The sequence below is a fragment of the Mobula birostris genome, chromosome X, assembly GCF_030028105.1.
Source record: "Mobula birostris isolate sMobBir1 chromosome X, sMobBir1.hap1, whole genome shotgun sequence".
Taxonomy (NCBI): domain Eukaryota; kingdom Metazoa; phylum Chordata; class Chondrichthyes; order Myliobatiformes; family Myliobatidae; genus Mobula; species Mobula birostris.
In genome coordinates this window covers 75282152-75308713 of record NC_092402.1, presented here as the reverse complement: position 1 = coordinate 75308713, position 26562 = coordinate 75282152, and the positions used below count along the sequence as shown (strand labels likewise).

At 42.6% G+C, this 26562-nt stretch overlaps 1 protein-coding gene across 1 annotated transcript in view; it reads left to right on the top strand.

Moving 5' to 3' along the window:
* mrc2 (mannose receptor, C-type 2) overlaps positions 1–26562 on the top strand; it is a 256319-nt gene that overhangs the window by 115339 nt on the left and 114418 nt on the right. The window contains exons 9-11 of the mRNA XM_072248739.1: positions 358–474; positions 13211–13326; positions 15341–15486. Of these exons, the coding sequence (XP_072104840.1) occupies positions 358–474; positions 13211–13326; positions 15341–15486 (379 nt within the window). The remainder of the gene's footprint in view (positions 1–357; positions 475–13210; positions 13327–15340; positions 15487–26562) is intronic.

Genomic DNA, 26562 nt, shown 5'->3' with positions numbered 1-26562 from the left:
AAAGTATCCTCTCTGGATATGGCAAGAAATCTTATAAATGATCCCCTGGGATTAAAGAAATCTTGCTTCTACATCAGATCTGTGAGTTCTGAGGTGACTGATTAGGATAACGTGAATTCTTTCTTTCTTGTATTTTGGGTTGAGTTGAGATCTTGATCTTCAAATACTTTTTTTTTTAAATTTCAGACAGCCAAAGACATTTAATCCTAGTTAATTCACAGATGTTTGTTAATCTGACACTCTATTAAATGGGCATTTGAGTCGTGCATCTCTGCATGACCCCCTGTGCTGTTGCTCCACGACCTTGCTAAACACTCAGACTCCAGCACTGAACCTTCTATCTTTTTTCGGAACCAGGAGGGTCGCTGGAAAGATGGTCCTTGCAACAGCATGCTGCCAGCCATCTGCAAGAAACCTGGCTACTTCTCCACAGAGGAAGAGGAGGCAATTGAGGACAACCTCGGCTGTTCAAAGGTCAGTTTACTGGCACTATACCTAAAATCAAAATATAGTTAGTGATACTAAAGTCTAATGGCATTAGAGTCCAAAATCGAAATGTAATTAGTGTTACTCCACAGAGCATTGATTCGATCGAGCTCTTGTGCACCTTCAGTATGTGCACCCATGCCATCTGTGCATTGGTATGTCATGTCCCTGGCATGATCCCCTACTGTCCTGGCCCGGCCCTCCCTTCAGCAATAAAACAGTGATTTCCTTGGCACAGGGCAGAGTGTGGAGTGAGCCACCGATATGATGTACAGGAGCTGCCAGTGAATGCTTGTGCTGAGTGGGGAAGGGTGACCCCTGAGTGTTGTGATGCACCCTGGAGAACACGGTGACTGCAGGATTTTACTGGCAGTTGCTGGCATTTGGGCTTCTTTTACCCAGAGCCATCTTGGGGGTGGGCCAGCGGTCCTGATAAACAAGGAGAGGGAGACTCAGCAGCTTCTGTCAGAACCAATTGGAGACGTGGGTGGACATAGAACTTGAGATTTCAGTCACACCCCCAGTGCCCACTGCCAACTGGCCTGACCTCCACAGCTCCTCCTCACTCGCCCACTAAACCACAGTTCCCACAGACAGCCACTCCACACTGAGAATCGTGGAGAATTATGGCTGGATTCTTGTCAGCTTCCCAGCGCTGTCGCCCTGTCAGTAACACATATCTCTGTGTATCTGATATTATACTGAGCCCTTAAAGTATTGGTTCCATTAACATGCTTCTTTCTAGAAAGCTACTCCTGAACACTAAGCAAGGTTCCAATGTAGCACTGAAGCTGGAAATTTAAACATAAACCATGTCAGAGGTACTCAACAGCGCAAGCGGCAGCTGCGTTGAAACAGAGTTTTGCTTCATGTGTGTTGGCAGCTGGTGTTTTTGATCTGAGGTTCTTCAGAATTCAAGAATGAGACATAGAAGCTGTTGCTCATGATTGTTTATTAAGTGCTAAGAGAATAAAGGGATTGGGAAAAGAGAATAGCGAGTACAGAGCCTAGTAGTGAGAGAAGGCAACGGTGGGAAAGGAGCAATGGAAAGAGGGGTGCACAAGAGATTGAGTATTGAATCTCAGTGGTCAGGAGAGCAATGGTCTTACCATTGAGATTCATGGGTGGTTGTCTCAGTTTTGTCTGAGAATCATTGAGAGGAAAATGGAGCAGGAGAATTCCTTTCAGCCCTTTGGGCTTGCGCCACCATTTCGTACAATTATGATATGATTATGAAGACACGCAGTCCTCTTTTATTGTCATTTAGTAATGCATGCATTAAGAAATGATACATTATTTCCTCCAGTGTGATATCACAAAACACAGGACAAACCAAGACTGAAAAACCTGACAAAATCACATAATTAAAACATATAGTTACAAACAGTGTAACAATACCATAACTTGATGAAGAAAGTCCGTGAGCACAGTAAAGTTCAAAGTCTCTCAAATGTCCCACATCTCATGCAGACAGGAGAAGGAAGAAAAACTCTCCCTGCCATGCCGACCACAATCCGACTCTGAGTCATCCGAAAACTTCGAGCTCTGATCAGCTCTCCGACACCGAGTACTGAGCGCCATCTCTGTGAACGATTCGACCTCCTTCTCGGTCGCCAAAAGCAGGCAAGGCGGGGGGTTTTGAGGTCTTCCCTCCAAAAGATTCCCGACCACACAGTAATGACAGCAGCGGACGAGCGCTTCAGAAATTTCTCCAGATGTTCCTCTGTGCTTTCATGTCCATTCTCCATCAAATCAGAATTGTCCACGGCCCCTATTTAACAGATACGATATCATTTTTCACCGGAGAGCTGCGCACGCGCAGGCATGCTGCCATCTTCTCCTCTCTGAGCTTCTTATAGCTCAGTACCATAATTCCTGCACTCTTATCTTTTTGATGGCTTTGTGTCAAAAATCTACTTATCACCTTCTTAAACCTATTCATTAAGGTTAGCCCCCATAGACCTTTTTAGTGGCAAATTGCACAGGTTCACCATCTTCCTAGTTGAACTTTTTTCTCCTTATCGCAGACCTAATTATCTATTCAACACTGCTATCACTGCCCGTAGACCAGGGGTCCCCAACCTTTTTTTGCACCATGGACCAGTTTAGTATTGACAATATTCTTGCGGACCAGCCGACAGGTGGGGGTGGGGGGTGTTAATCACGACCGGAATATAGGTGATAAGTCAACTAAAAGTCACTTATAAGTGGCTAATACAATCAATTTCATTTCTAAAGGGGTTTATCTAATGAATTTAATATTAAACACACAGCACATATTTTCCTCGCATGAATATAGTGATAAGTCAATTATAACAGTGGTCCTAAACCTGTGGGCTGCGGACCGATACATTGCCACGAAGAATACAGCGGTGGCTGGAACGCACCCAGCACACCTTTAAGAAAAAAGCCGAAATAAACGAGCTAATTAATTAGGTGCCACCCGGCACATAAATGTCGGCCCAGATCAGAGGCGACACAATCGGCAATCACCTCTGATCTGGGCCGACATTTATGTGCCGGGCGGCACCTAATTAATTAGCTTTTCTTTTCGGCATTTTTCTTAAAGATGTGCTGGGTGCATTCTGGCTACAGCTGTACTGCTGCATTCTTCGCGGCCCGGAGGTTGGGGACCTTATAAGTCACTTATAAGTCAATAGTGTCATAACATTTTAAGTAACGTTTGGATATTAAACACACAGCACATATTTTCCTCGTATGAACATATGAAATCATTGCAACACAGCAATATCGCTGAATCAGTGGGAGCCCTGGGCTTGTTTCCCTGCAACAAGACGGTCCCATCGAGGGGTGATGGGAGACAGCAATACTCGAAGGGGATTCCTTATATCCAGTTTATTCCGCAATTTAGTTTTCGTTGCATTCATTGCAGAAAACCTCACTTCGCAGAGATATGATGTTGGAAATGGAAGCAATGTTTTCAGTGCTCCGTGGCTATCTCAGGATATTCAGCCTTGGCTTTCATCCAGAATGCCGGCAGAGATGTTATGTCAAATATACTTTTCAGCCTACTGTCATTTGCAAGCTCGAGGAGTTGATCTTTTTCCTGTGCTGACATGGATGATTCACCGGGGACATTCACAAATGGGTCACAGACCCATTACTTTGCACGTCTTGGGTCACTGATGACCTCGTGTGCGTTCAAGTTCAACAGTGGGCGTGACAGAGAATGAGGAAAGATGCAGCTGAATCATATCGTTTCATATCGCCAAATCATATCGTTTCCTCATGGCCCAGTAGCACATGCTTTGCGGCCCGGTGGTTGGGGACCACAGCAGTAGACCACCCTCCGCCCCAGCTGGGGAAACATCCTGCTTGCATCCCCTTTATCAAACCCTTCAGAATTGTGATTCTCTCTGGTTCTTCGAAGCTCTAATGAATTCCAGCTAGCTGACCAAGTCTCTCATATGCCAATGCTGGTATCCTAGCAATTAGTCTGGAAACAATTGCTGTGCTCGCTCATTGGCAAGTATAGCCTGGCTTTGGTAAGGATATCAACATTGCACACAGTGCTCAAGGTATCCCCTCACAAAGATTCTGTATACAGTACCTTGAAAAAGTATTCAGCCCCCACAACTAATTTCACATTTTACTGTCTCATTTTCTACATTTAAACTGTATTGAAGAATGATTTTTTGAGCTAATCTACAAAATGTTATTCATCATGTCAAATCAAGAGAAAAATTCCAAAACCTGTCAGCAACTTATTAAAAATTAAAAACCAAAATTGTGAGTCTGAAAAAGTATTCATCCCCTTTGTAATCCCCATGCTAACTTTCCTCAGGTGCAATACTGTATATTACCTTACCAACTTAAATAATTCGTTGATGTAAAAAATTGGAGAATCACTTGCTTTCAATGAATTCACAAGAATAAATACCCCCTCTTTCTGCAAGGTCCAAAAGTATGGTAGATTTTCAACAGACCAAACCAAAGTGAAGGCAAAAGAGCATTCAAGATAAGTTAGAGAAATGATAATAGAGAAGCACAAATCAACACACAAACCTCCAAGCCAACAACCAGAAGTTGTTTAAAAGCAGCTGAAGGCATCACTTTGTCTCTCACTTCTCCTTACGGGGATGCTTTTGCCTCTACATGCCATCTGACCTAAAGTCGGGACTTGTGGGAATGAGGGGTGAGCTATAAGGGATCAGCCCTTTGACACTGTGGTATCAAAGAGCCAACCCACCTTGGACATTTCCTCTTCTCCCCTCTCCCATTAGGCAGAAGATACAAAACCCTGAAAGTACGTACCGCAGGCTCAAGGCCAGCTTCTAAGCAACGTGTTATAAGGTTATTGAATGGTTTCCAAGTATGATGACGTGGACTTTTGATCTTACAATCTACCTGATTATGATCTTGCACCTTATTATTTACCTGCATTGCACTTTCTCTGTAGCTTTTACACTTTATTCTGCATTGTTATTGTTTTACCTTTTTCTAACTCATGCACTGTGTAATGATCTGATCTGTATGCAAGATAAGCTTTTCACTGTATCTTGGTATATGTACAATAATAAACCAATTCCAGTTCCAGATACAGAGTTTCATTAACGGGCAATGCAAAATTCAAAACCTTTGGCCTTTTCTTTCTCTCTGTTTATGATTGCTCTAACAACATCCAAGCCCACTGCTTTTTTCCATTCAAGTGCCCAATTTTACAAATGAAAGCTGCTGAAGGACCCAAAGTCTTAATAAATTACATTATTCAAAGTCTAAATATAATATTTTTTGATTCAAGCAAGCTGGAAATGACAATAGTACCTGTCTTATAGAGATATGAAGAAACCTCCTGTGTTGTAATTCTCTACTGCAGAGAGATTAACACATCCAATAGTTAACAATCCAAGTGGAGTTAGTTTTGGCAAGGTCTGTGAAATTCTTAATGAATGTGTTTCACATATGTGAGTTTGTCGTGCCATTCCATTTTTCCTTATGACACAAGAAGCCATTTCAGTTCTTTGAGGCTCACAGAGCAAACCCATATCCCACTAGTTTTCCCTGCACCCAATTCTTTCAACATTCCTCTCAATTCTCTCCCGTGGACTCACTTCCAACTCGTGTTCTCAGAATTATTGATTAATTATTTGATTTTCTTGTATTTGCACAATTTGTCTTTCGCACATTAGTTGTCGGTCTCTATGTGTAGTTTTTCATTGATTCTATTCTATATCTTTTAATGAGAATGCCTGCAAGAAAATGAATCTTGGGGTAGTATAAGATGACATATATGTACTTTAATAATAAGCTTACTCTGAACTTTTTTAATTCTTGCCAGATTCCACCACTCACCAGCACATTGAGGCAATTTTCAGTGATCAATCAACCTACAAGCCTTCTGCTCAACTATGTCAATAAATTTTGCATAAGTCTTTAGTACAACTTCCCAAAACACTCAAAGGTATATAACTGACAAGAATCTGACCTGGAGCCACATAAAAATTGGATAATCAAAGGATCAAGTAATTGGATAGAGGTTGGAATCATGAGAGTTGAGGGCCTCGTGGTATCAACACTTACCACCCAGCCTTCTCTTCAAAATCTCTGAGGCAATGTATGGCATGAGTCAGAATGCATACAGGAAATGTAAGTGGCTCTGGGGCAGAGTGCATGTGAAGAACCCCTGGTAAAGTGCACGAAGAGGTGTAGGGCTTTAGAAACAGCAAGCCCAAGCTATGTACTTACAAATCACTATCCGTTTGTAACCTAATCTGGCCATAGAGCACTGCCTGCTTCCCCAGTCTCATATTGCAGACCTCCATATTGGTGAACACTCACCTTGTTAACAGGACCTGATAACGGAGGTCCTCTGCAGCCAAGGAAAATGAGTGATAAAGTTCCTCTGTGCCTTTGCCCTTCTATCTCTGATACCTCCTCCGGCCCCACAACCACCTATGTGCTTTTTTTTCATTTCTGGCCTCCTCTTCCTCTCCTGACTATGTTTGTACCCTCACTGGCTGCTTGCCTACAGTTGCCTAGAAATTCCCTCTTTAAACCTCTCTACGCTTCTCTCCATTTTCAAACCAACCCTTAAAACCCATTACCTTTGGTGATGCGTATCCCCTAATGTGGCTGGTTGTCAGATTCATTTTGTCAACTCTTGTGTTAGGAAATGAAACCACACTGGAAGTGTCATATCAACACAGCTTCTTGTTGTAAACTTGTCAAAAGTCATTCCGACTTGGAATAGAGGAATAACGTAATGGAGCTATCTTGGTTGGCTCACAAATGCATCCACATTATTCCACTTGTATTATAACAATGACTGCACTGTGAGCTAGGATGGCTGGAGATCATAAAAGAGTGAAAATCCAGTCCTTTTATTCTGGTTATTTCTTCAATAGCTTGTGAAATGTATGTTCTGGTTTAATGCTCCTCAATTCTCCTTCACTGAGAATTAAATGGGCTTTCCATTCTCATTGTTGAACCCAACCCCCATATCCGAAGGGATACAATTGTCTGTTTTAAGTTGCTCTTCTAACATTTGAGAGGATTTTCAATCCCCAAGTGTAAAATGGCATATTTGTAAGTGAAATTATTTCACTCGACAGTATCCTTTATGAAACCAATACTTATCTGTATTGGGTTGAAGTACATTAATCAAATGTTCAGGCTCCCTCTAGGACAACGTCCTTACAGGCTGTGTTTCCTCACTGAATTTCCTTTGTATCTTTCTATGCTCACCTGGACCAGTGATGACCAATTGAACTCATTTGAGTTCAAACTGCAAGAAACCCTATGGGCTTGTGGTATTACAGGAAAAATTCTAGCATGGATGAAACAGTGGCTGATTGGCAGGAGGCAGAGTGGGAATGAAGGGAGCCTTTTCTGGTTGGCTGCTGGTGACCACTGGTGTTTCACGGGTCTGTGTTGGGACCGATTCTTTTTATGTTATATGTCAGTGATTTGGAGGATGGAATTGATGGCTTTGTTGAAAAGTTTGCAGGTGAAATGAAGGTAGGTGGGGGAGCAGGTAGTTTTGAGGAAGTAGAGAGGCTACAGAAGGACTTAGATTTGGAGAATGGGCAAAGAAATGGCAGATGGAATATAGTGTCGGGAAGCATATGGTCATGCACTTTGGTAGAAGAAATGAAAAGGTTGAATATTTTCTAAGTGCAGAGAAAATACAAAAAACTGAGGTGGAATAGGACTTGGGAGTTCTTCTGCAGGATTCCCTCTAAGGTTAATTTTCAGGTTGAGTCTGTGGTGAGGAAGGCAAATTTGATGTTAGCATTCATTTCAAGAGGACTAGAGTACATGTAAGAGCAAGGATGTAATGTTGAGACTTTATAGGACACTGGTGAAGCCTCACTTGGAGTATTGTGAACAGTTTCAGGCCCCTCATCCTAGAAAGGATGTGCTGAAACTAGAGATGGTTCAAAGGAAATTCACGAAAATGATTCCAGGATTGAATGGCTTGTCATATGAAGAGCGTTTCACGGCTCTGGGCCTGTATTCACTGGAGTTCAGAAAAATGAAATGTGACATCATTAAAACTTATCAAATGGTGAAAGGCTTTGATAGAGTAGAAGAGGAGAGGATGCTTCCTATCATGGGAGAGTCTAAGACTAGAGGACATAGCCTCTGAATAGAGGGGTGTCCTTTTAGAACAGAGATGAGGAGGAATTTCTTTAGCTAGAGAGTGGTGAATCTGTGGATATCTTTGCCAAATATTTAGGTATATTTAAGGCAGAGGTTGATAGATTCTTGACTGGTCAGGACATGAAGGGATACAGGAAGAAGGCAAGAGATTGAGGCTAGGAGTGAAATGGATCAGCCATGATGAAATGAAGAACAGACTTGATGGGCCAAATGGCCCAATTCTGCTGCTATATCTTCTGGTCTTACGAATGTTACTATATTAAAAGGAAGTGTAACATGCTGTAGGGTTTCACTGCTGTATAACATGCCATGGGATTTCACTGATAATGTAATGGTTTCTCTGTAGCAGTAATGTTTGGGTTACGACTAGAGGTAACAGGGTTAGGCATGCTATTGTTCTTGTGAGCTGGAAGAGAGTTTTTTTGTGGTCTTTTGCTGGGGAGAGATGAGGAGAGAGGACGCGAGTGGAGAGAGTTGGTAGACCGCCGGACGGGGTGGACTTGGAGCGAGGGTCCGAAGGGCAGCGACGATCGGAGGTTAATGGTGGATGAATGGCTGTATTTGTGAGCTCCAACATTGCGCAACAGACTGTTTAATAAGATTGGGCCTTTTTTTTTCTTTCTTCGTTACTTGGGCGTTGTAGTGTGTACGGGGTAACCGGACGTTTTAAAAAACCTGTCTTCCCTTTCATCAGTGAAGAGACTATAGCTGTAGGAAATGTTTCCAGGGTGATCCCTCTGTGGGAGTGGGGAAGATGTTGGTGGGGCCACCTGGGGTCTGTGTGTCCGTATGTGTAGCTATTGTGGTGGCTGTGAGGCTGGTATTGTGGCGGTGAAAAGTACTGGAGCTGGGGGGGAACCATCATATTCCTCATCATTGCAAATCCCTCTGCAACAGAGTTAGTCAGTTTTTCAATGTTCGTCTCCATACACTCCAGTATTTGTTTTTTTTAGTTTTAAGTCCTCATGCGCGAGAGCCAACAGCTGTCTGTCGTTTGACAATTTCCTGTTTAAGTTTTTCTTGTCTGTAACTGCACAAACGCGTACCAAGTATACCGTTTCCTCTTCGCTTGTTTTCTGTTGATGTGTCCTGTGCATGCCCAGTAGGAGGAGATTCGCCCAAATACCCGTTTTAATGTGGATGGAGGTATTTTCAAAAATGCCTGGTGTGGACGCCTATCGTTTTTACGCGAAACTGGCGTTTTCAAAATCATCCGGTCTAGTGTGGACGTAGTCTAAATGTGCCAGTTTAGCAGAACAATTAGTTACAGTGACATTCATTGAAAGCCCTTGTAATAGTGTTACCTGCTTTAGGAGATGAGAGAATATTGTAATGCAAAACAAGCTTGAGTCACCCTACACAATTTCAGCCTTTACCAACCTTCAATGTGCCCCTTCCTACTGACTGGTGCCTGCCTTCTGAGGCAGAGGGGACAAACTCACCACTCAAGTGTGTTACTGAGACTTCTTTCATGTGAGATCACATATTTTGCTGTGATGATGAGAGCAATGGGGTTAGGCAGAAGTTTTGGAGGCAGAATGGTTTAAGTAAAAGAAAACTTGTGGGTTGGAAAAGGTTTCTGTTTCTAGGTGAATTCCACTGATAGCTGAGTGCTGAGTCGTTCAGCCAAATATGGAAGTATATGGGAAAAAAATCTAAAAGTAAGGCAGGAAAAGTTTGCGGAATCTTTCCAGGTAATAATGGAGTTGAGGAACTAGTAATCACTGACACATAAATGATCTCCTATTTGGGATTGGTTTGTGTTCCTGGAGAGATTGCATTGAGACAGACAAGTTCGGAGGTAAATAGCGGCGTGGTACACTGTGCAGTACAGGCGACCCAGGTTCCCACCACCGCCTGTAAGGAATTTGTACTCTCTCCTATTGATCGTGTGGGTTTCCTCCCCCAGTCTGAAGATGTACTGGTTGGTAGGTTAATTGGTTATGAAACCAGGCTTGTTCAGGTACATCTCTGGATAGGTTCTGTTGTTCCTTTACAGATGGGCTGCTCTAATGCCACATGAGCAGTGGCAGAGCTTTTCACAAAATGGGGATGTTTCTGCTCTTTAATGAGTCGGCCCACGATCTCCTCTTGTGCCAAGGTGAGGCCACCCTCAGGATGGAGGAGCAACACCTTATATTCCACCTGGGTAGCCTTCAACCTGATGGCACAAATATTGATTTTCCTTTCGATTATTTAAAAAAAAAACACTTCCCCCCCCCCCCCCCCTTCTCACTTCTTCTATTCCCCACTCTGGCCTCTTACTTCTTCTCACCTGCCTACCAGCTCCCCCTGGGTCCCCTCCTCCTTCCCTTTCTCTTATGGTCCACTCTCCTCTCCTATCAGATTCTTTCCTGCCCAGCCCTTTACCTTTTCCATTCTTGTGGCTTCACTTATCACCTTCAAGCTACCCTCCTTCCCTTCCCCCACCTTTTTCTTCTAGTGTCTTCCCCCTTTCTTTCCAGTCCTGATGAAGGATCTTGGCCCAAAATGTCAACTGTTTAATCCCCTCTATAGATGCTGCCCGACCTGCCGAGTTCCTCCAGCATCTTCCCTGTGTTGCTGTAAATAAAGATGCTATTTGGTTTTATCAGGGGACAGGGTGCATTTTAAGTTAGAGGTTTCCCAAAATCTTCCCCTAACAGAGCCTCTTCAAACTTATTAGATTAAAAGCCTCGGTGAGCAGGAATAAGGTACCTCACTCACACTGATGGTAGTGACGTTGTGAAGTTGGCAGTGAAGGGAAGTGAAGACAAAGGCAGAAAAGGAGACGGTCAAGTCTGACTCAAGCTGGATGTTTTAATTGTTGAAAAGACTCAGCTCTAACATTAGTGGATACTCTGTGAAGGATTGTACAGAGGCAGCAGAATAAGAACAGGCAAAGAAACAGAACCAATACCACAACACCCCAAGGCTTTAAATGACACCACCCCGCAAAACACTAAATAAATTCAAGGTGGATAGCAGCATGAAATGAAGTGTACTTTATCAGCACCATATACAGCTCACTTTATTGTAGAGCAAACAGTTGCAAAATGACACTCTCCCTCTGTATTTAATTCTTATCATTCATGGTGAGTGAGTTTGGTTGTCATTCAGCTGTCAATTTGATAGGCTGGAGATAGTGAAAAGTGCATTTAATAAAAATATCCATTACAGAGGAAGTATTTGTAAAGTAGCAACCAAAATCATTTTTCCAATCAAATTGATAACACGTGATTGGCCAGGTAGGAAAACTGCAGGAAGAAATATCACAGATCCTCCCTGTCCAGCTGGTACACGTGAATTAACCTGGGGCACCACAGCAGCATAATGGTTAGCGTGACGCTATTACAGCTTGGGGCATTGGAGTTCAGAGTTCAGTCCTGGCATCCTCTGTAAGGAACCTGTACATCCTCCCTGTGACCATGTGGGTTTTCTCTGGGTGCTCCAGTTTCCTCCCACGGTCCAAAGATGTACCAGTTGGTAGGTAAGTTGGTCATTGTAAATTGTCCCATGATTAAGATAGGGTTAATCGGGTTTGTCAGGGGGTTGCTGGGTGGTGCTGCTCGAAGAGCCAGAAGGGTCTATTCCGTGCTATATCTCTAAATAAAAAAAAACTAAATGACTAATTAACAGAGTATTGTCTTTCTGTCATACCTACCACAGGCATTTTTAGTGAGAGTTTAATTGGTTGTGGATGGCGTCAAGATTCTGGTTAAGCACTAAGGTAGTGGGTTTTTTAACTACTGAAAAACAAAGTGAGTCACTTTCCTTCTTGTCTGTTAAAGTCCATGCACATTTAGCGTCTTATTTGAAAATGAGTGCAGTTAGCCCTCTGAGAGCTCCTGCTGCTATTAAGGGACCCAATAAACTTGAGCTTTAGCCGAAGAGTGGAGTAGCTGTTACATTGTCAAAGTGGATTTATTATCAAAGTATGTATACAGAATACAACTCTGAGATTCGTCTTCCCCACAGACAGCCATGAAAAAAAGAAACACCATAGAACCTGTTCAAAGAAGATATCAAACACCCAGCGTGCAGAAAAAACAAATCGTGCAAATGGCAAAAAGCAAGTAAACTACACATAGGATATCAGTTCAGTTCAGCGCTGCGCCGCTAGCTAGTGGAGGCCGCAGGGTCATTCTTCGCCAAAGTGTCTCCATCCGCATCGATCGCCCCAATTAGCTGCTCAAAAACAACAAAAAAAAGAGTGACCAGAATGTAGAAACACGTGCACCATGAACATCAATATCAGAGACACTCTAGTTTGTGTGCCTTGCCGTAGTTGATGGGAGGTGTGAAATGACCTCCTGCATTGAGATGATTGTGCTGCAGATTTCTTTGTGTCTTTCCCATGCCTCTTCAGTAATAGGGTTCTGTCAGAAATATGGAGATTTGATCCATATCAGGGTTTGGGAAGTCTGATGTTTGTACATTGCTGTCAGGCTCATGATGTAGATTAGGAAAATGACTTCCGGGTAGACATGGAATCTACTTCAGTGAGCTGAAGTCTTAGGGTTTGCCTTTTGATTCATGCAAACACTGTTTATCTCCTGTGGTGACCCCTTCCATCAGAAGATTGCCAGTCAGCTAGTAGCACGCAACCATTTAGTTTGCTCAATTACAAGTTACTTTTTCAATATTCTTTTAACTCATAGGCACATGAAACCTCCTCACAGACACTGTCAAGTGAAGGAGGTTCCTGATTTCCAACAAGGGCACTGCTAGAGATCCTTCTTCTGAACCACCCATTGCATAATGCAGCAGAATGGAATAGTGTTTGTTTTGAAGAAGTCTACTCTATTCATATCAGGCAGGTTTCATTTGTAAGATGTGCAAGGAATCTGCATAGTGTCTGAGTTACAAGAGCTACCTCAACTGCTAGAACCATCAGCCATTAAGCATCAGCCATTTAGTTCTGGTGTCATTTCTTCATTATGGATCCTTAATGAATATGCTCAAGACTGAGGTTGACAGGTTTTTCTAGATAAGGAGCTGGGGCAAGAAAATTGATATGGAAATTCAGACTATGGCCTTAGAGATTCATGGATGTATGTAGCCCACTTCTCGCCCTCTTGTTTTCAAGCCTTCCCTAACATGTACTTTCCCTCCTCACCAGAACTGGAGATTACATGGCTCTTCATGCTATTTTGTGGGCGAGGAATCGGTGACCTTTGACGAAGCCTTGAAGAAATGCACAGATCAAAGGTCAACTCTGGTGACCATCCTCAACAGGTAGTTGAAGATTCACACAATGGTCAGTGTCAACCTAGGGAGGGGATGCCTGGGCATCATTGAGAAAATGTCTTGAGGAGTATTGACACTAGCATAGAAACCTCCCGTTCACTCTGTCCTCTCTTCTGCAGCCCACAGTGATACTGAGCAGGGTTGTGTTGAATCCACCCTGTACTGGCTGCTCACCTACACTTGCTTGGGTTCCGATGTGGAGGAATGATCTTGGTGCACCCTCTTTCTGGTGAGGTGAAGCAGCATAGTGCAAAGTCTCTGTCCATTAACACCCTGCAAACAGGGGGAGTTGGTAGGGGTATGTTGGGGACAGTTGAGGGAGCTTTGCCTTCTAACAAAGCTTAGAAGGTTTTTTTTTGGAGAAATTAAAAATCATGAAAACTCGTGTGATCTTTTTTAATGATAAGATAAAAATTAATTAAAAATACATTGAAATACTTACAAATAAATAAACCCTAAACTAATTTTTTAAAAAGCACATCTTCTATTTCCACTTCCAGCCAAGAATCCCACTGAAAGGAGTCTTGAACCAGTGTGATTGGCTTGGAATTAGGGTGCCTGATTTTCCAGGGGAATGTGAGAAATCCCAGTAAGACTGGGTTTTGTGGTTTCACTAAATCCACGGCAGCGGAGTTTGGGAACGACCTGGGTGGTAGTTTCCTTTGGAATTACCAGTGCAATTAATGCCTTATACTGAAAGGTCTTCTTTCCTGGTGCCCAAAAATAGGGATCTGTTTTGTTCTGAATGCTTCCTCTCTTGCTGGAAATTGTCAGGGCCTTTGTACTGCTCTGCCTTAAGTTTATCCACCACCCAGGTTCATTGTGGAAAATCTCTCGGTGAATCATAGATCCTCCACATCTGGCACAGGCAAGCAACTACACAGACCAGACTCAACACTATAAGTATTAAAGTATCTTCCACTTGACCTTATAAACAGAGGAAATGAATGAATATGCCCCTTGAAACATTAATTGAGTCTCCATTGTTAGAATCAAAACACTCCATCAGTAGCGCGTTAACTTGCACACATCACATCTTTAGTCTATTAACTATCAGAGGATGCGTCTCAGGAGTGTCACCGAATAAACTGACTGTCAGTAACACAAAGGACGTAACCAATACTTATTTTTACTTTATACTTTATTGTCGCCAAACAATTGATACTAGAACATACAATCATCACAGCGATACTTGATTCTGCACTTCCCGCTCCCTGGATTACAAATTGATAGTAAATATTAAAAATTTAAATTATAAATCATAAATAGAAAATATAAAAATGGAAAGTAAGGTAGTGCAAAAAAAAAAACCGAGAGGCAGGTCCGGATATTTGGAGGGTACGGCCCAGATCCGGGTCAGGATCCGTTCAGCAGTCTTACCACAGTTGGAAAGAAGCTGTTCCCCAATCTGGCTGTACGATGCAGAAGGGGAAGCAGTAGGGTAGAAGGTTTTAGAGTAAGGATTTCAAGAAATCAAGGCTCGAACAGTTAGGTCACGTCTGTAGTTGACGACACATTGAAATTCAGCAATGACTTGGAGGCCATAATCAGAGCAATGCCAAGATCTTGGTTGTAGGAGGCTCAAGAGAATGGAAGGAGCAAGGCTATGGTTGGTCTTGGAAAAAAATGAAGCTATGTCAGACAAAGAAATATAAGTCATGAGATGGGTGACCTTTTGGGAAGTTTAGGTAACAGAGTAGGGGAATGGATGCTTCAAACCTGAGACTCCTACCTCTGTTGGCTTTAATATTTTCCAATCTCCCATACCTACCCTCACCCTCCCACTGTCCTTACTGGTTGAGAGTTAGTATTTACAGACTGTGGGGGTCCTGTAGTAGGATGCTGCGGCTGATGGAGGCTGAAACATTTGGTTAGGACAGTTTAGGCATCCAGAGAATAACAAAATTAATGAGAGCCCCTTCCTGTTCTTCCAAAGCTGTCTACTCCCCAGTTTTAAATATTGGTTTTTAATTGTCCTGATTTTCTTTGTTTCCCCTGTTAGATTTGAACAGTCATTTATCATCAGCCTCATTCTTGGTCGCTCTGGTAACTTCTGGACGAGTCTACAGGATGCCAACCATCCAGGGGCCTTTCAGTGGATGGGAGGCGATACTGTCTCCTTTACCAACTGGAATCGAAACCAGCCAGGTAACAGCACAGCACTGTTGTATCAGCATTTCAGCCTGAATGCTTTAAAGTGCAGTGACCAAAACAGTTCTGAATTGTCTTACCAATTATCAGTGACCAAAATCATTCCATTTTCAATACAAATATATGCAAGTGACACTCAATAAAAACTGTTCACTCTAAGCACGGTCTCACAGTCACACGACACGCATGGGCTGACACTAGTTAGAAATTGTTCGGCAACAGTCTCCTGTCCCAATTACGCAACGCAGTGTCCCAATTAAACAAAAGGATCCTGGCCATTTTCTCGATTAGTTTTTGTTCTTTAAGGGTGTGTACTCTTTGGTCAGGTATAGGGCATGAAACATAGAAAACCTACAGCACAATACAGGCCCTTCAGCCCACAATGCTGTGCTGAACATGTCCTTACTTTAGAAATTACCTAGGGTTACCCATAGCCCTCTATTATTCTAAGCTCCATGTACCTATCCAGGAGTCTCTTAAAAGACCCTATTGTATCCCCCTCCACCACCATCGCTGGCAGCCCATTTCACGCACCCACCACTCTCTGCGTTTTTAAAAAAAAAAAAAAACAACTTACCCCGACATCTCCTCTGTATGTACTTCCAAGCACTTTAAAACTGTGCCCTGTCACGTTAGCTGTTTCAGCCCTGGAAAAAAGCCTCTGACTATCCACACGATCAATGCCTCTCATCATCTTATACACCTCTATCAGGTCACCTCTCATCCTCTGTCGCTCCAAGGAGAAAAGGCCGAGTTCACTCAACCTATTCTCATAAGGCATGCTCCCCAGTCCAGGCAACATCCTTGTATCTGTACCCTTTCTATAGTTTCCACATCCTTCCTGTAGTGAGGTGACCAGAACTGAGCACAGTACTCCAAGTGGGGTCTGACCAGGGTCCTATATAGCTGCAACACATTACCCCTCGGCTCTGAAGGTACAGCTTTCTAACTCAGAAGTGGAATGCAATGAGAGTGAGCTGTTGTTTATCATTTGATTTAATGAGAGAACACCAACACAAACTTCTGTTCACTAAAGGAGAAAGAGGACATTAAAATTTGTGTAGAGAGACACTGAGTATTTAGAGTCTCCTGTGATATTCCATGAACAGAAAGCAGTGAATCTGAGCTAGTTGGCGTTTTGGCTGCACAGTGATATATAGCACATCTGGAAATGATATTAAGAACCAAAACAAGGAAATGAATGTGCAGTGTGAATGGATGGCTGTCTGTATAATCATTCTGGCTAATGTTTCAGTCTTAACTGCTGTGGATTTCAGACTTTGCAGCTCTTTTATATTGTGGCTTTGTTCTGCATTGTGCATTGCAGTAAAGCCTAGGCAAGTTAAAAAGTTCAGCTGTGCCATGAGTACAGCTCTGCCCTCATGCTGACGTTTCACTCGGGTTTGGCTCACGTCACTGGCTTTATGTCTGACTCTGTTCATCAAAACTGGCCAAGGTAAATTTAAAAGCTTTTGTTTCTCCCCTGACCTGAGATTTTGAATGTGATTTGTGAATCTGGCATTTCTTGCCCATTGCTTTCTTCCCTCAGAAAGCGCTGGTCCTTTTCATCATGGCTAGAGAAAATTGAATGGTTTGCCAAGCTGGTTTAGAGCTCACCAAACTGGAGTCACATAAGCACATACAATAAAGAATAACCATGAGGTTGGACAGTAGTGTAGCAGCTTCTTTACTACTTTTATTGATGTCCTTTATTTCACACATTATTACAATTAAAATTCTTAAAATGCCAGGGGTTGAGGGGTGGGGTGTGTGTGGGTTCTGAATCTGAGCTGGGACTGTCAGGACTACCAGTTCAAAAGTGTAACTACAGTCACACCAATCTGGCACACCTGGGACTGTGATAGTGCTAGGCTGGAAGACTTTCTGGTTTATTGTACGTTATTCTATTAATCCTCCAACTTCCTTTAGATGTCAACACAGCAGAATAACAAATTATTTCGGCTGCAGTGCTGAACTGGCTCGGTGGCTGTACACTCACTTTCAGGGACTCTGCAGTTCATGTTCTGTGTGTTATTTATTTTTTGCACAGTTTGTTCTTTTTTCACACACTGGATGTTTGATTGTCTTTGCGGGGTATGGGGATTTTCATTAGCTCTTTTGTGTTTCATTGTTTTGTGACTGCCTGCAAGAAGATGAACATAGATATTCAGATAATAAGTTTGTACTTTGAAATACTCCAATGATTCAGTAAGTTTGAAGAGAGCATAGGGAACAGAACCAGGGCATTTGGGCAGCAAGAACCCAGTGCTTCCTTTCCAAGGGAGGGCAGTATGATGGAATATGCACCAGTGAGCTGAAGGAAGTGTATGTCCTGGAAAGAGGGTGTGGGAACCTCTGCCCGGGGAAGTAGAAGTGAATTCGGAAACTGGGACCCCAGTGAGTGGAAAGAGAGGGTAGGAACAATGAACAGGAGGGGGCAAGAGAATCAGCATCCTGTGGGCAATACCCTGAAATATCAGGAATTCCAAATAGGTAGACAGTGAGCTATCAGAGATTTACTGATCCATACCACCAATAGAATAAGCAGAGTTTTGCCTTTAGAGAGAACGCCTTAGTGAACCAATGTCTTGGACATGAGCTTTAATTCTGCAGCTGCCCCACATAGTAAGTGGTTTGTTAATGTCACATGTACAGCTATGGTCAAAAACTTTGTTTTGCATGACATCCATACAGATGATTTAATCAAATCAGTTCATTAATAGAGCTTTGACCAGCAACCAATCCAGACATCAGCAGATTAACAGGAGAGGATTTCAGTCAGGTCCACTGCCTGAGTAGAAAAAGGCAGCAGCAAGCGGTTTATGGCAGCATAATAGAGCTTTGACTGCATTTGGGATTGATTAACAAGAGCAAATTAAAGGAAGGCAGGGGCAAGCACAGTGGCCATCGTCAGAGTGGACATAGTCAGAGTGGTGATCTTGAGGCTTTAGCTCTTCGAGTCTTCACTTAGAGAAAGCAAAGAAAAGAAAAGCATGAAGTTAATTACTTTTTCCTTCCTTCCTTTCTTTATATCTGCTCAGCTAGGACAGTATAGGTGCCAGGCAGGGGAGTTGAATACTCCGCTTGTGGGATGTGGGATGGCAGGGAGTCTCCCAGTGTCCCTGACTACTGTTACTACGAGAAGTGCTTCCAGCTGCAGCTTCTAACAATCCACGTTAAGGAGTTGGAGCTGAAACTGGATGAACTCCAGATCATTCAGGAGGCTGAGGTATGATGTTGTAGGCGTCACTGAATTATGGCTGAAAGAAGATTACTGTATAGCAGGGAGCTTAATATCCAAGGATACACATTGTATCGAAGGGACAGACAGGAAGGTCGAGGGGGTGGAATTGCTCTGTTGATAAAAAAAAATGAAATCAAATCATTAGAAAGAGGTGACGTAGGGTCAGAAGGTGTTGAATCATTGTGGATAGAGTTAAGGAACTGCAAGGGTAAAACGACCCTGATGGGAATTGTATACATACCGTCAAACAGTGGTAACCATGTGGTCTACAAATTACAGCGGGAGATAGAAAATGCATGCCCAAAGGGCAACGTTACGATAGTCATGTGGGATTTCAATATGCAGGTAGATTGGGAAAATCAGGTTGGTGCTAGATTACAACAGGGGGAATTTCTAGAATGCCTACAAGATGGTTTTTTAGAGCAGCTCATGGTTGAGCCCACTAGGGCATCAGCTGTTCTGGATTGGGTGTTGTGCAATGAACCGGAATTGATTAGAGACCATTAGGGGTAAGTGATCATAATATAATCAAATTCACCCTGAAATTTGAGAAGGAGATGCTGAAGTCAGATGTATCATTATTACAGTGGAGTAAAGGGAATTACAGAGGCATGATTTGGCCAGAATTAATTGGAAAAGAACACTGGCAGGGATGATGGCAGAGCAGCAATGGCTGGAATTTCTGGAAGCAATTCGGAAGGCACAAAATATATACATCCCAAAGAGGAAGAAGTGTTCTAAAGGTAAGATGATGCAATCATGGCTAATGAGAAGTCAAAGCCAACATAAAAGGCAAAGAGAGGGCATAAAATGGAGCAAAAATTAGGGAATTTGGAGGATTGGGAAGCTTTTAAGAACAGCAGAGGGCAACTAAAAAGTTAATAAGAAGGTAAAGATGGAATATGAAAGTAAGCTAGGCAATAATATTAAACAGGACACCAAAAGTTCCTTAAGATATATAAAGTGTATAAGAGAGGTGAGAGCAGATAACGGACCATTGGAAAATGATGCTGGAGAGGTAGTAATGGGGGATAAGAAAATGGTGGACGAACTGAACAAGTATTTTGCATCAGTCTTCACAGTGGAAGATGCTAGTAGTATGGTGGAAGTTCCACGTGTCGGATCATGAACTGTGGGAAGCTACCATTACTAGGGAGAAGATTCTTGGGAAATTGAAAGGTCTGAAGGTAGATAAGTCACTTGGTGTTCACCCCAGGGTTCTGAAAGTGGTAGCTGAAGAGATCATGGAGGCATTAGTAATGATCTTTCTGGAATGGTTCCAGAAGACTGGAAAATTACAAATGTCATTCCACTCTTCAAGGAGGGAGAGAGGCAGAAAAATGGAAACTATAGGCCAGGTAGTCTGACGTCAAGAGGTTGGGGAGATATTGGTATCCATTGTTAAGGATGGGGCCTCACGATACTTGGAGGCACATGATAAAATAAGTTATAGTCATCATGGTTTCCTCAAGGGAAAATCTTGCCTGACATATCTCTTGGAATTGTTTGAGGAAATAGCAAGCAGGATGGACAAAGGAGAATCGGTTGATGTTGTGTACTTGGATTTTCAGAAGGCCTTTGACAACTTGCCACACATGAGGCTGCTTAACAAGCTACGAGCCCATGGGATCACAGGAAAGATTCTAGCATGGATAAAGCAGTGGCTGACTGGCAGGAGGCAAAGAGTGGGAACAAAGGGAGCCTTTTCTGGTTGGCTGCCGGTGACCAGTGATGTTCCACAGTGGTCTGTGTTGGGACCAATTCTTTTTACGTTATATGTCAATTATTTTTGATGATGGAATTGATGACTTTGTTGCAAATATTGCAGATGATATGAAGATAGCTGGAGGGGCGTGTAGTTTTGTGGAAGTAGAGAAGCTTCAGATGGACTGAGACAGATTAGGACTATGGGCCAAGAAGTGGCAGACGGGATACAGTATTGGGAAGTGTATGGTCATGCACTTTGGTAGAAGAAAGGAAAGGGTTGACTATTTTCTAAATGGAGAAAAAATACAAAAAACTGAAGTTCGTGGGGACTTGGGAGTCCTTGTGCAGGATCCCCTAAAGGTTAATTTGCAGGTTGAGTCTGTGGTGAGGAAGGCAAATGCGATGTTAGCATTCATTTCAAGAGGACTAAAGTTGATGTAGGAGCAAGGATGTAATGTTGAGACTATATAAAGCACTGGTGAGGCCTCACTTGGAGTATTGTGAGCAGTTTTGGGCCCTTTATCTTAGAAAGGATGTGCTAAAACTAGAGAGGGTTCAAAGGAAGTTCACAAAAATGATTCCAGGATTGAATGGCTTGTCATATGGAGAGCGTTTGATGTCTCTGGGCCTGTATTCACTGGAATTCGGAAGAATAAGGGGAGATCTAATTGAAACCTATCGAACGGTGAAAGGTCTTGAAAGAGTGGATGTGGAGAGAATGGTTCCTATGGTGGGGGGAGGTGGTCTAAGACCAGAGGACACAGTCTCAGACTAGAGGGAAGATGAGGAAGAATTTCTTCAGTCAGAGAGTGGTGAATCTGTGGAATTCTTTGCCACAGGCAGCTGTGGAGGCCAAGTGTCTATATTTAAGACAGAGGTTGATAGGTTCTTGACTGGTCATGGCATGAAGTGATATGGGATGGCGGGGCAGCGGGGGGAAGCAGGAGATTGGGGCTGAGAGGAAAATTAGATCAGCCATGATGAAATGGCAGAGCCGACTTGATGGGCTGAATGGCCTAATTCTGCTCCTATATCTTATGGTCTATGGCCTTATGGTCTTATTAAGAACATATAAAGGAAAAGCAATAACCAGGTGCAGAATAATTTGTTCCAGTTACAGAGAAAGTGCAGTGCTGGCAAACAATAAGATGCAAGATACAACGTGGTAGATTGTGAGATCGAGAGTCCATTCCTATTGTACTAGACGTACATTGAAGGAAACAAATGGAATGATCTAGATTCTCGAATAAAGAGCAGGGCAGTGGGACTGATGGGCCGTTCCCACCAATAAGATGGCACAGATGCAATGGGCTGATTCCTACATATTGTCCAATTCCATCACTTGGCACAAGTGTTCTGCCCAACAGCTATCATTAAGCATTGGTCCAGTTTCCAGGCCCCAGCACTTCAAATAACTGAGTGATTTCTATGGTCGTGCTAGGGATGAAGACTCTTTTAGTATTGAGTACTGAGGATTGTGTACACTGATCAGTGGGCCCTGAGCATGGCTGTGGAGATAGTCATAAAATCAAGCTCAACAGAGCAGAAAAAGTCCTTTCAGCCCATCATGTCTGTGACTTCTCTTTTGCCATTCAGTATGTAGGGAGATGTGGTGCACTGGCTGTTTTCCTCCTCTTCCTCCTTCACTCAGAGGGCGAGGAGTTGTACACTCTTGCCAACCCCTCCCCCCTCCACAGATAACCCTACTGACTTTAACATGGACCCAAGTCTGAACTCTTTAAGCTTCTGGATCAGTCTGCTGCCTGGTCAACCGGCTGATTTGCTAGTGGAGATGAGAGTTTAAACGGATGAATGGTGAAGTGTTGATTCAGTCTTCAGCTCATGGAAACTCTGCTGAACAGCAAAATGTTTTCTGGCAGAGTGATTCTATTTACAGCAAATTACAGCAAGCTCAGATAAGGTTCTTATTAGGGAACATTAAAACTTTACGCTTAATGACACAGAAAAGTCCACAAATCATAAAAGGCCGTTCTTGTATCCAGCCACCAGCTGAAAGCAATTTATGATCTAATCAATGTTACATTTTGCATTAACTATTTATGCTTGTCTATTGTGATCTACAGAGTGATGGGTGTAGTTCAGTATAGAGACCATTTAAACCACAAATATGTTTAATGGTGAGTGTTGGTTGCCTTCTTGGTACATAGCAAGGATTCATTCTTACTGCCTCTTGCCAGTAATTGAGGAAGTGAATTGAGGCCACAAGCCTAGTGTTTATCCATGTGTTGGTAAAAATTCATACAACACTGTCAAGAAGTTTTAAAAAAAAAAAAAAAAGTGGCTCCCTACCACGTGAGTACATAGAAAATCTGCTATTCTCTCAAATATTGGGACCTCTGTGTTCGTTTTTTTTTTTTTGGCCCTGTACTTCCAGAAATACCAGATCCAAAAAATGCCCGATCTGTTTAGACCAGGAACTTGGTACCTCATACTGTTTGTTTGTGAAAGAGGGATTGGGCATTTGGGACTAAAGTTCCAGTATAAATAAATTCATGTAGATTAAAAGCGGTGGTGTCAACACGTATACATAAATGGGCTCAGGAGGATATTGGAATCTGGAGCGAGGAACTCAGCAGGTCAAGCAGCGTCTATGAAGTGAAATGGACAGTTGATGTTTCAGGTCAGCTGTCCATTTCATCCAGTGCTCAGGGTATTGCTTGGGATGGGAAACTGGTTGTGGTGAAGAGTTTCTGATTTCGGTCTAGTTGAAGGTATTGTCCAAGGGTTGGTTCTAGAAGCACTGCTCTTTATTGAAATATGTTACTATTTGGACTGTAGTGTGCAAGCATCTTAAAATTCCATACTTGGAATTAAGGTAAATTTTGAGCAGAATGTTAATAGGGCTCAAGAGGATGTCAACAGCCAGGAAGATAAGTGGACATAGCAGGTAAAGTTAACACAGAGAAGTGTGAAGTGATAATTAGGGTGATTGGGAAAAGGCTGAAGAGGTGTCTGAAAGGGAGACCTGGGTATACTGTATGCTGAGGTTAGTTTGAGAAACCCATTAAATAGAGCCTTTGGGATCCTGGCCTTATAAGAAGATGAACAGGAAACAAATAAAAGGAGGGTGCTTTGATATTGTATAAAATACTGGTTCAACCACAACTAGAATGTAGGTAGCATTGGTCACCTTGATGAAAACACTGTAGATCTGGTACCATTGACCAATGGGCAATCAAGAGACGTCTATTTAGAACAAAGATGAGAAAAAGTTTCTTTAGCACGAGGGTGGTGAATCTGTCGAATTTGTTGCCACAGTTTGCTGTGCTGGCCAAGTCATTGTGTATATTTAAGGTGGAGGTTGACAGGTTCTTGATTAGTCAAGGCATTAAAGGTAACGGGAGAAGGCAGGAGAATCTGGTTGAGAGGGATCAGCCATGATGGAATGGTGGAGCAGTCTTGATGGGCTGAATGGCCTAATCCTGCTCTATTTATTGTCTTATTGTCTTATGGACGAGGGATCTCTGTCATTAGTAGTCTACAAAAGATGGAATTTTCCTCCTTGGAGGAGGCTGAAAAATGATTTGGGAAGTGTTCCAAGTCAGCAAGGGTGTAGAGAATGTGAATAAAGAAAAACTGGCTCTGATGAAGGAACAGTAAAAAAACATGGAGTTATAGTGAACATGATAGCAATTGGAGGAGAATAACTCCTCATTCAGCGAGCAGTTATGATTTGGAATCTACTTACTCATGGAATGGTGGAAGCAGATTCAGTTCTTGCTTTTGAAAGAGAACTTTCAAAGGTCAAAGTAAATTTATTATCAAAGTACATGTATGTCACCACATACTACCCTGAGATTCATTTTCTTGCGGGCATATTCAATAACTCCATAGAATAATAGCACACCAACTTGGGCGTTCAACCAGTGTGCAAAAGACAACAAACTCTGCAAGTACAAAAGAAAAATAATAATAAATAAATATCAAGAACATGAGATAAAGAGTCCTTGGAAGTGAGTCCATTGGTTGTGGGAACATATCAGTGATGGGGCAAGTGAAATTATCCTCCTTTGGTTCAAGAGCCTGATGGTTGAGGGGTAATAACTATTTCTGAACATGCTGGTGTAAGTCCTGAGGCTCCTGTACCTTCATCCTGATGGTAGCAACAAGAAGAGAGCATGACTTGGGTGGTGGGGATCTCTGCTAATAGATGCTGCTTTCCTGCAACAATGCTCTGAGTAGATGTGTTCACTGATGGGGAGGGCTTTACTTGTAATAGACTGGGCTGTATCCACTACATTTTGTAGGATTTTCCGTTCAAGGGCATTGGTGTTTCCATACCAGGCTGTGATGCAGTCAATAAACATTACCCTCCACCACACATCTGTAGAAGTCTGTCAAATTTTTGGATGTCATGCCAAATCTTTGCAATCTTCTAAGAAGTAGAGGCAATGTCATGCTTTCTTCATAATTGCACTATGTGCTGGGCCTAGATCAGGTTCTTCCCACCTTTTTAAAGGAGGCAATACAGATGAAGGATCTCAATCTGAGGAACTTCCTGTCCATTTCCCTCCATAGATGCTGCCTGACCTTCTGAGTTTCTCCAGCAGTTTGTCATTTGCTCCAGATTCCAGCATCTGTAGCAGGGGTTCCCAGCCTTTTTATGCCATGGAGCAATAGCATAAAACAAGGGGTCCTTGGACCCCAGGTTGGGAACCCCTGATCTGTAGTCTCCTGTGCCCCCATGTTACAAGGTTAGATTTGCTGCACTCAAGTTCATCTCCTTTATCCAGGTTTCAGTTTTTCACTCAACTCAGCTAGTCCTCCCTTGTTTCGTTCTCACCTCTGACTAAGCAACTAATTCAGTGTTGTTGATAGGTGGCTGTAAACTATTATTTGTGTAAAAAAAAAAAAAAAAAAAAAAAAAAAAACTCTTACATAAAAGCAAATGGTTGATATGTGAGAAATGGTAGAAAGTAACAAATAATGTCAGGAGTATGACAGTTTTCATGCTCTTGATGTTTATTTGTAGATCAATATGGCTGATTGGTTTATTGTATGTTGAGATATTGATCTACTTTCATATCATAGATTGGAACATAAGCCTGTAAAAAGACAAAATGTCTGTCCATAAAATTCTGAGTTTGTACGTTGCCCAAAGTTATACACATTCATATATTTCCACTGAATATTTTTAGTGAAGAAGACATATGTAGATTATTAGGACCAAGACCCATGTGTACAAGACCATAAGATATAGGAGCAGAATTTGGCCATTTGGCCCATCGAGTCCATTCTGCCAGTTCACCACCTGATCCATGTTTCCTCTCAGCCGCAATCTCCTGCCTTCCCCCCCCATAAACCTTCATGCCCTGACTAATCAAGAATGTATCAACTTCTGCCTTAAGTATACCCAATGACTTGGCCTCTAGAGCCACTTGTGGCAATGAATTCCACAAATTCACCACTCTGGCAAAAGAAATTCATCCTCATCTCCATTCTAAAGGGACGCCCCTCTATTTTAAGGCTGTGTTCTCTGGTCCTAGACTCCCCCATCATAGGAAACATCCTCTCCACATCCACTCTTTTCAGGCCTTTCAACATTTGATAGGTTTCAGAGAACATAGAAAATAGGACATAGAAAATCTACAGCACATTACAGGCCCTTCAGCCCACAACGTTGTGCCAACCATGTAACCTGCTTCTGCACAGCCCTCTATTTTTCTAAGCTCCATGTACCTACCTAAGAGTCTCTTAAAAGACCCTTATGTATCTGCCTCTACCACCGTCACCACCAGCAGTGCATTCCACGCACCCACCACTCTCTGTATAAAAAAACTTACCTCTGACATCCCCCTTGTACCTACTTCCAAGCACCTTAAAACTATGCCCCTTTATGTTAGCAATTTCAAGCCTGGGAAAAAGCCTCTGGTTATCCACATGACCAATGCTTCTCATCATCTTATACACCTCTATCAGGTCACCTCTCATCCTCTGTCATTCCAAGGAGAAAGGGCCAAGTTCACTCAACCTATTCTCGTAAGGCATGCTCCCCAATCCAGGCAACATCCTTGTAAATAATTTTTCATGAGGTCACCCCCCCCCATTCTTCTAAACTCCAGTGAGTACAGGCCCAGAGCCATCACATGCTCCTCCTACGA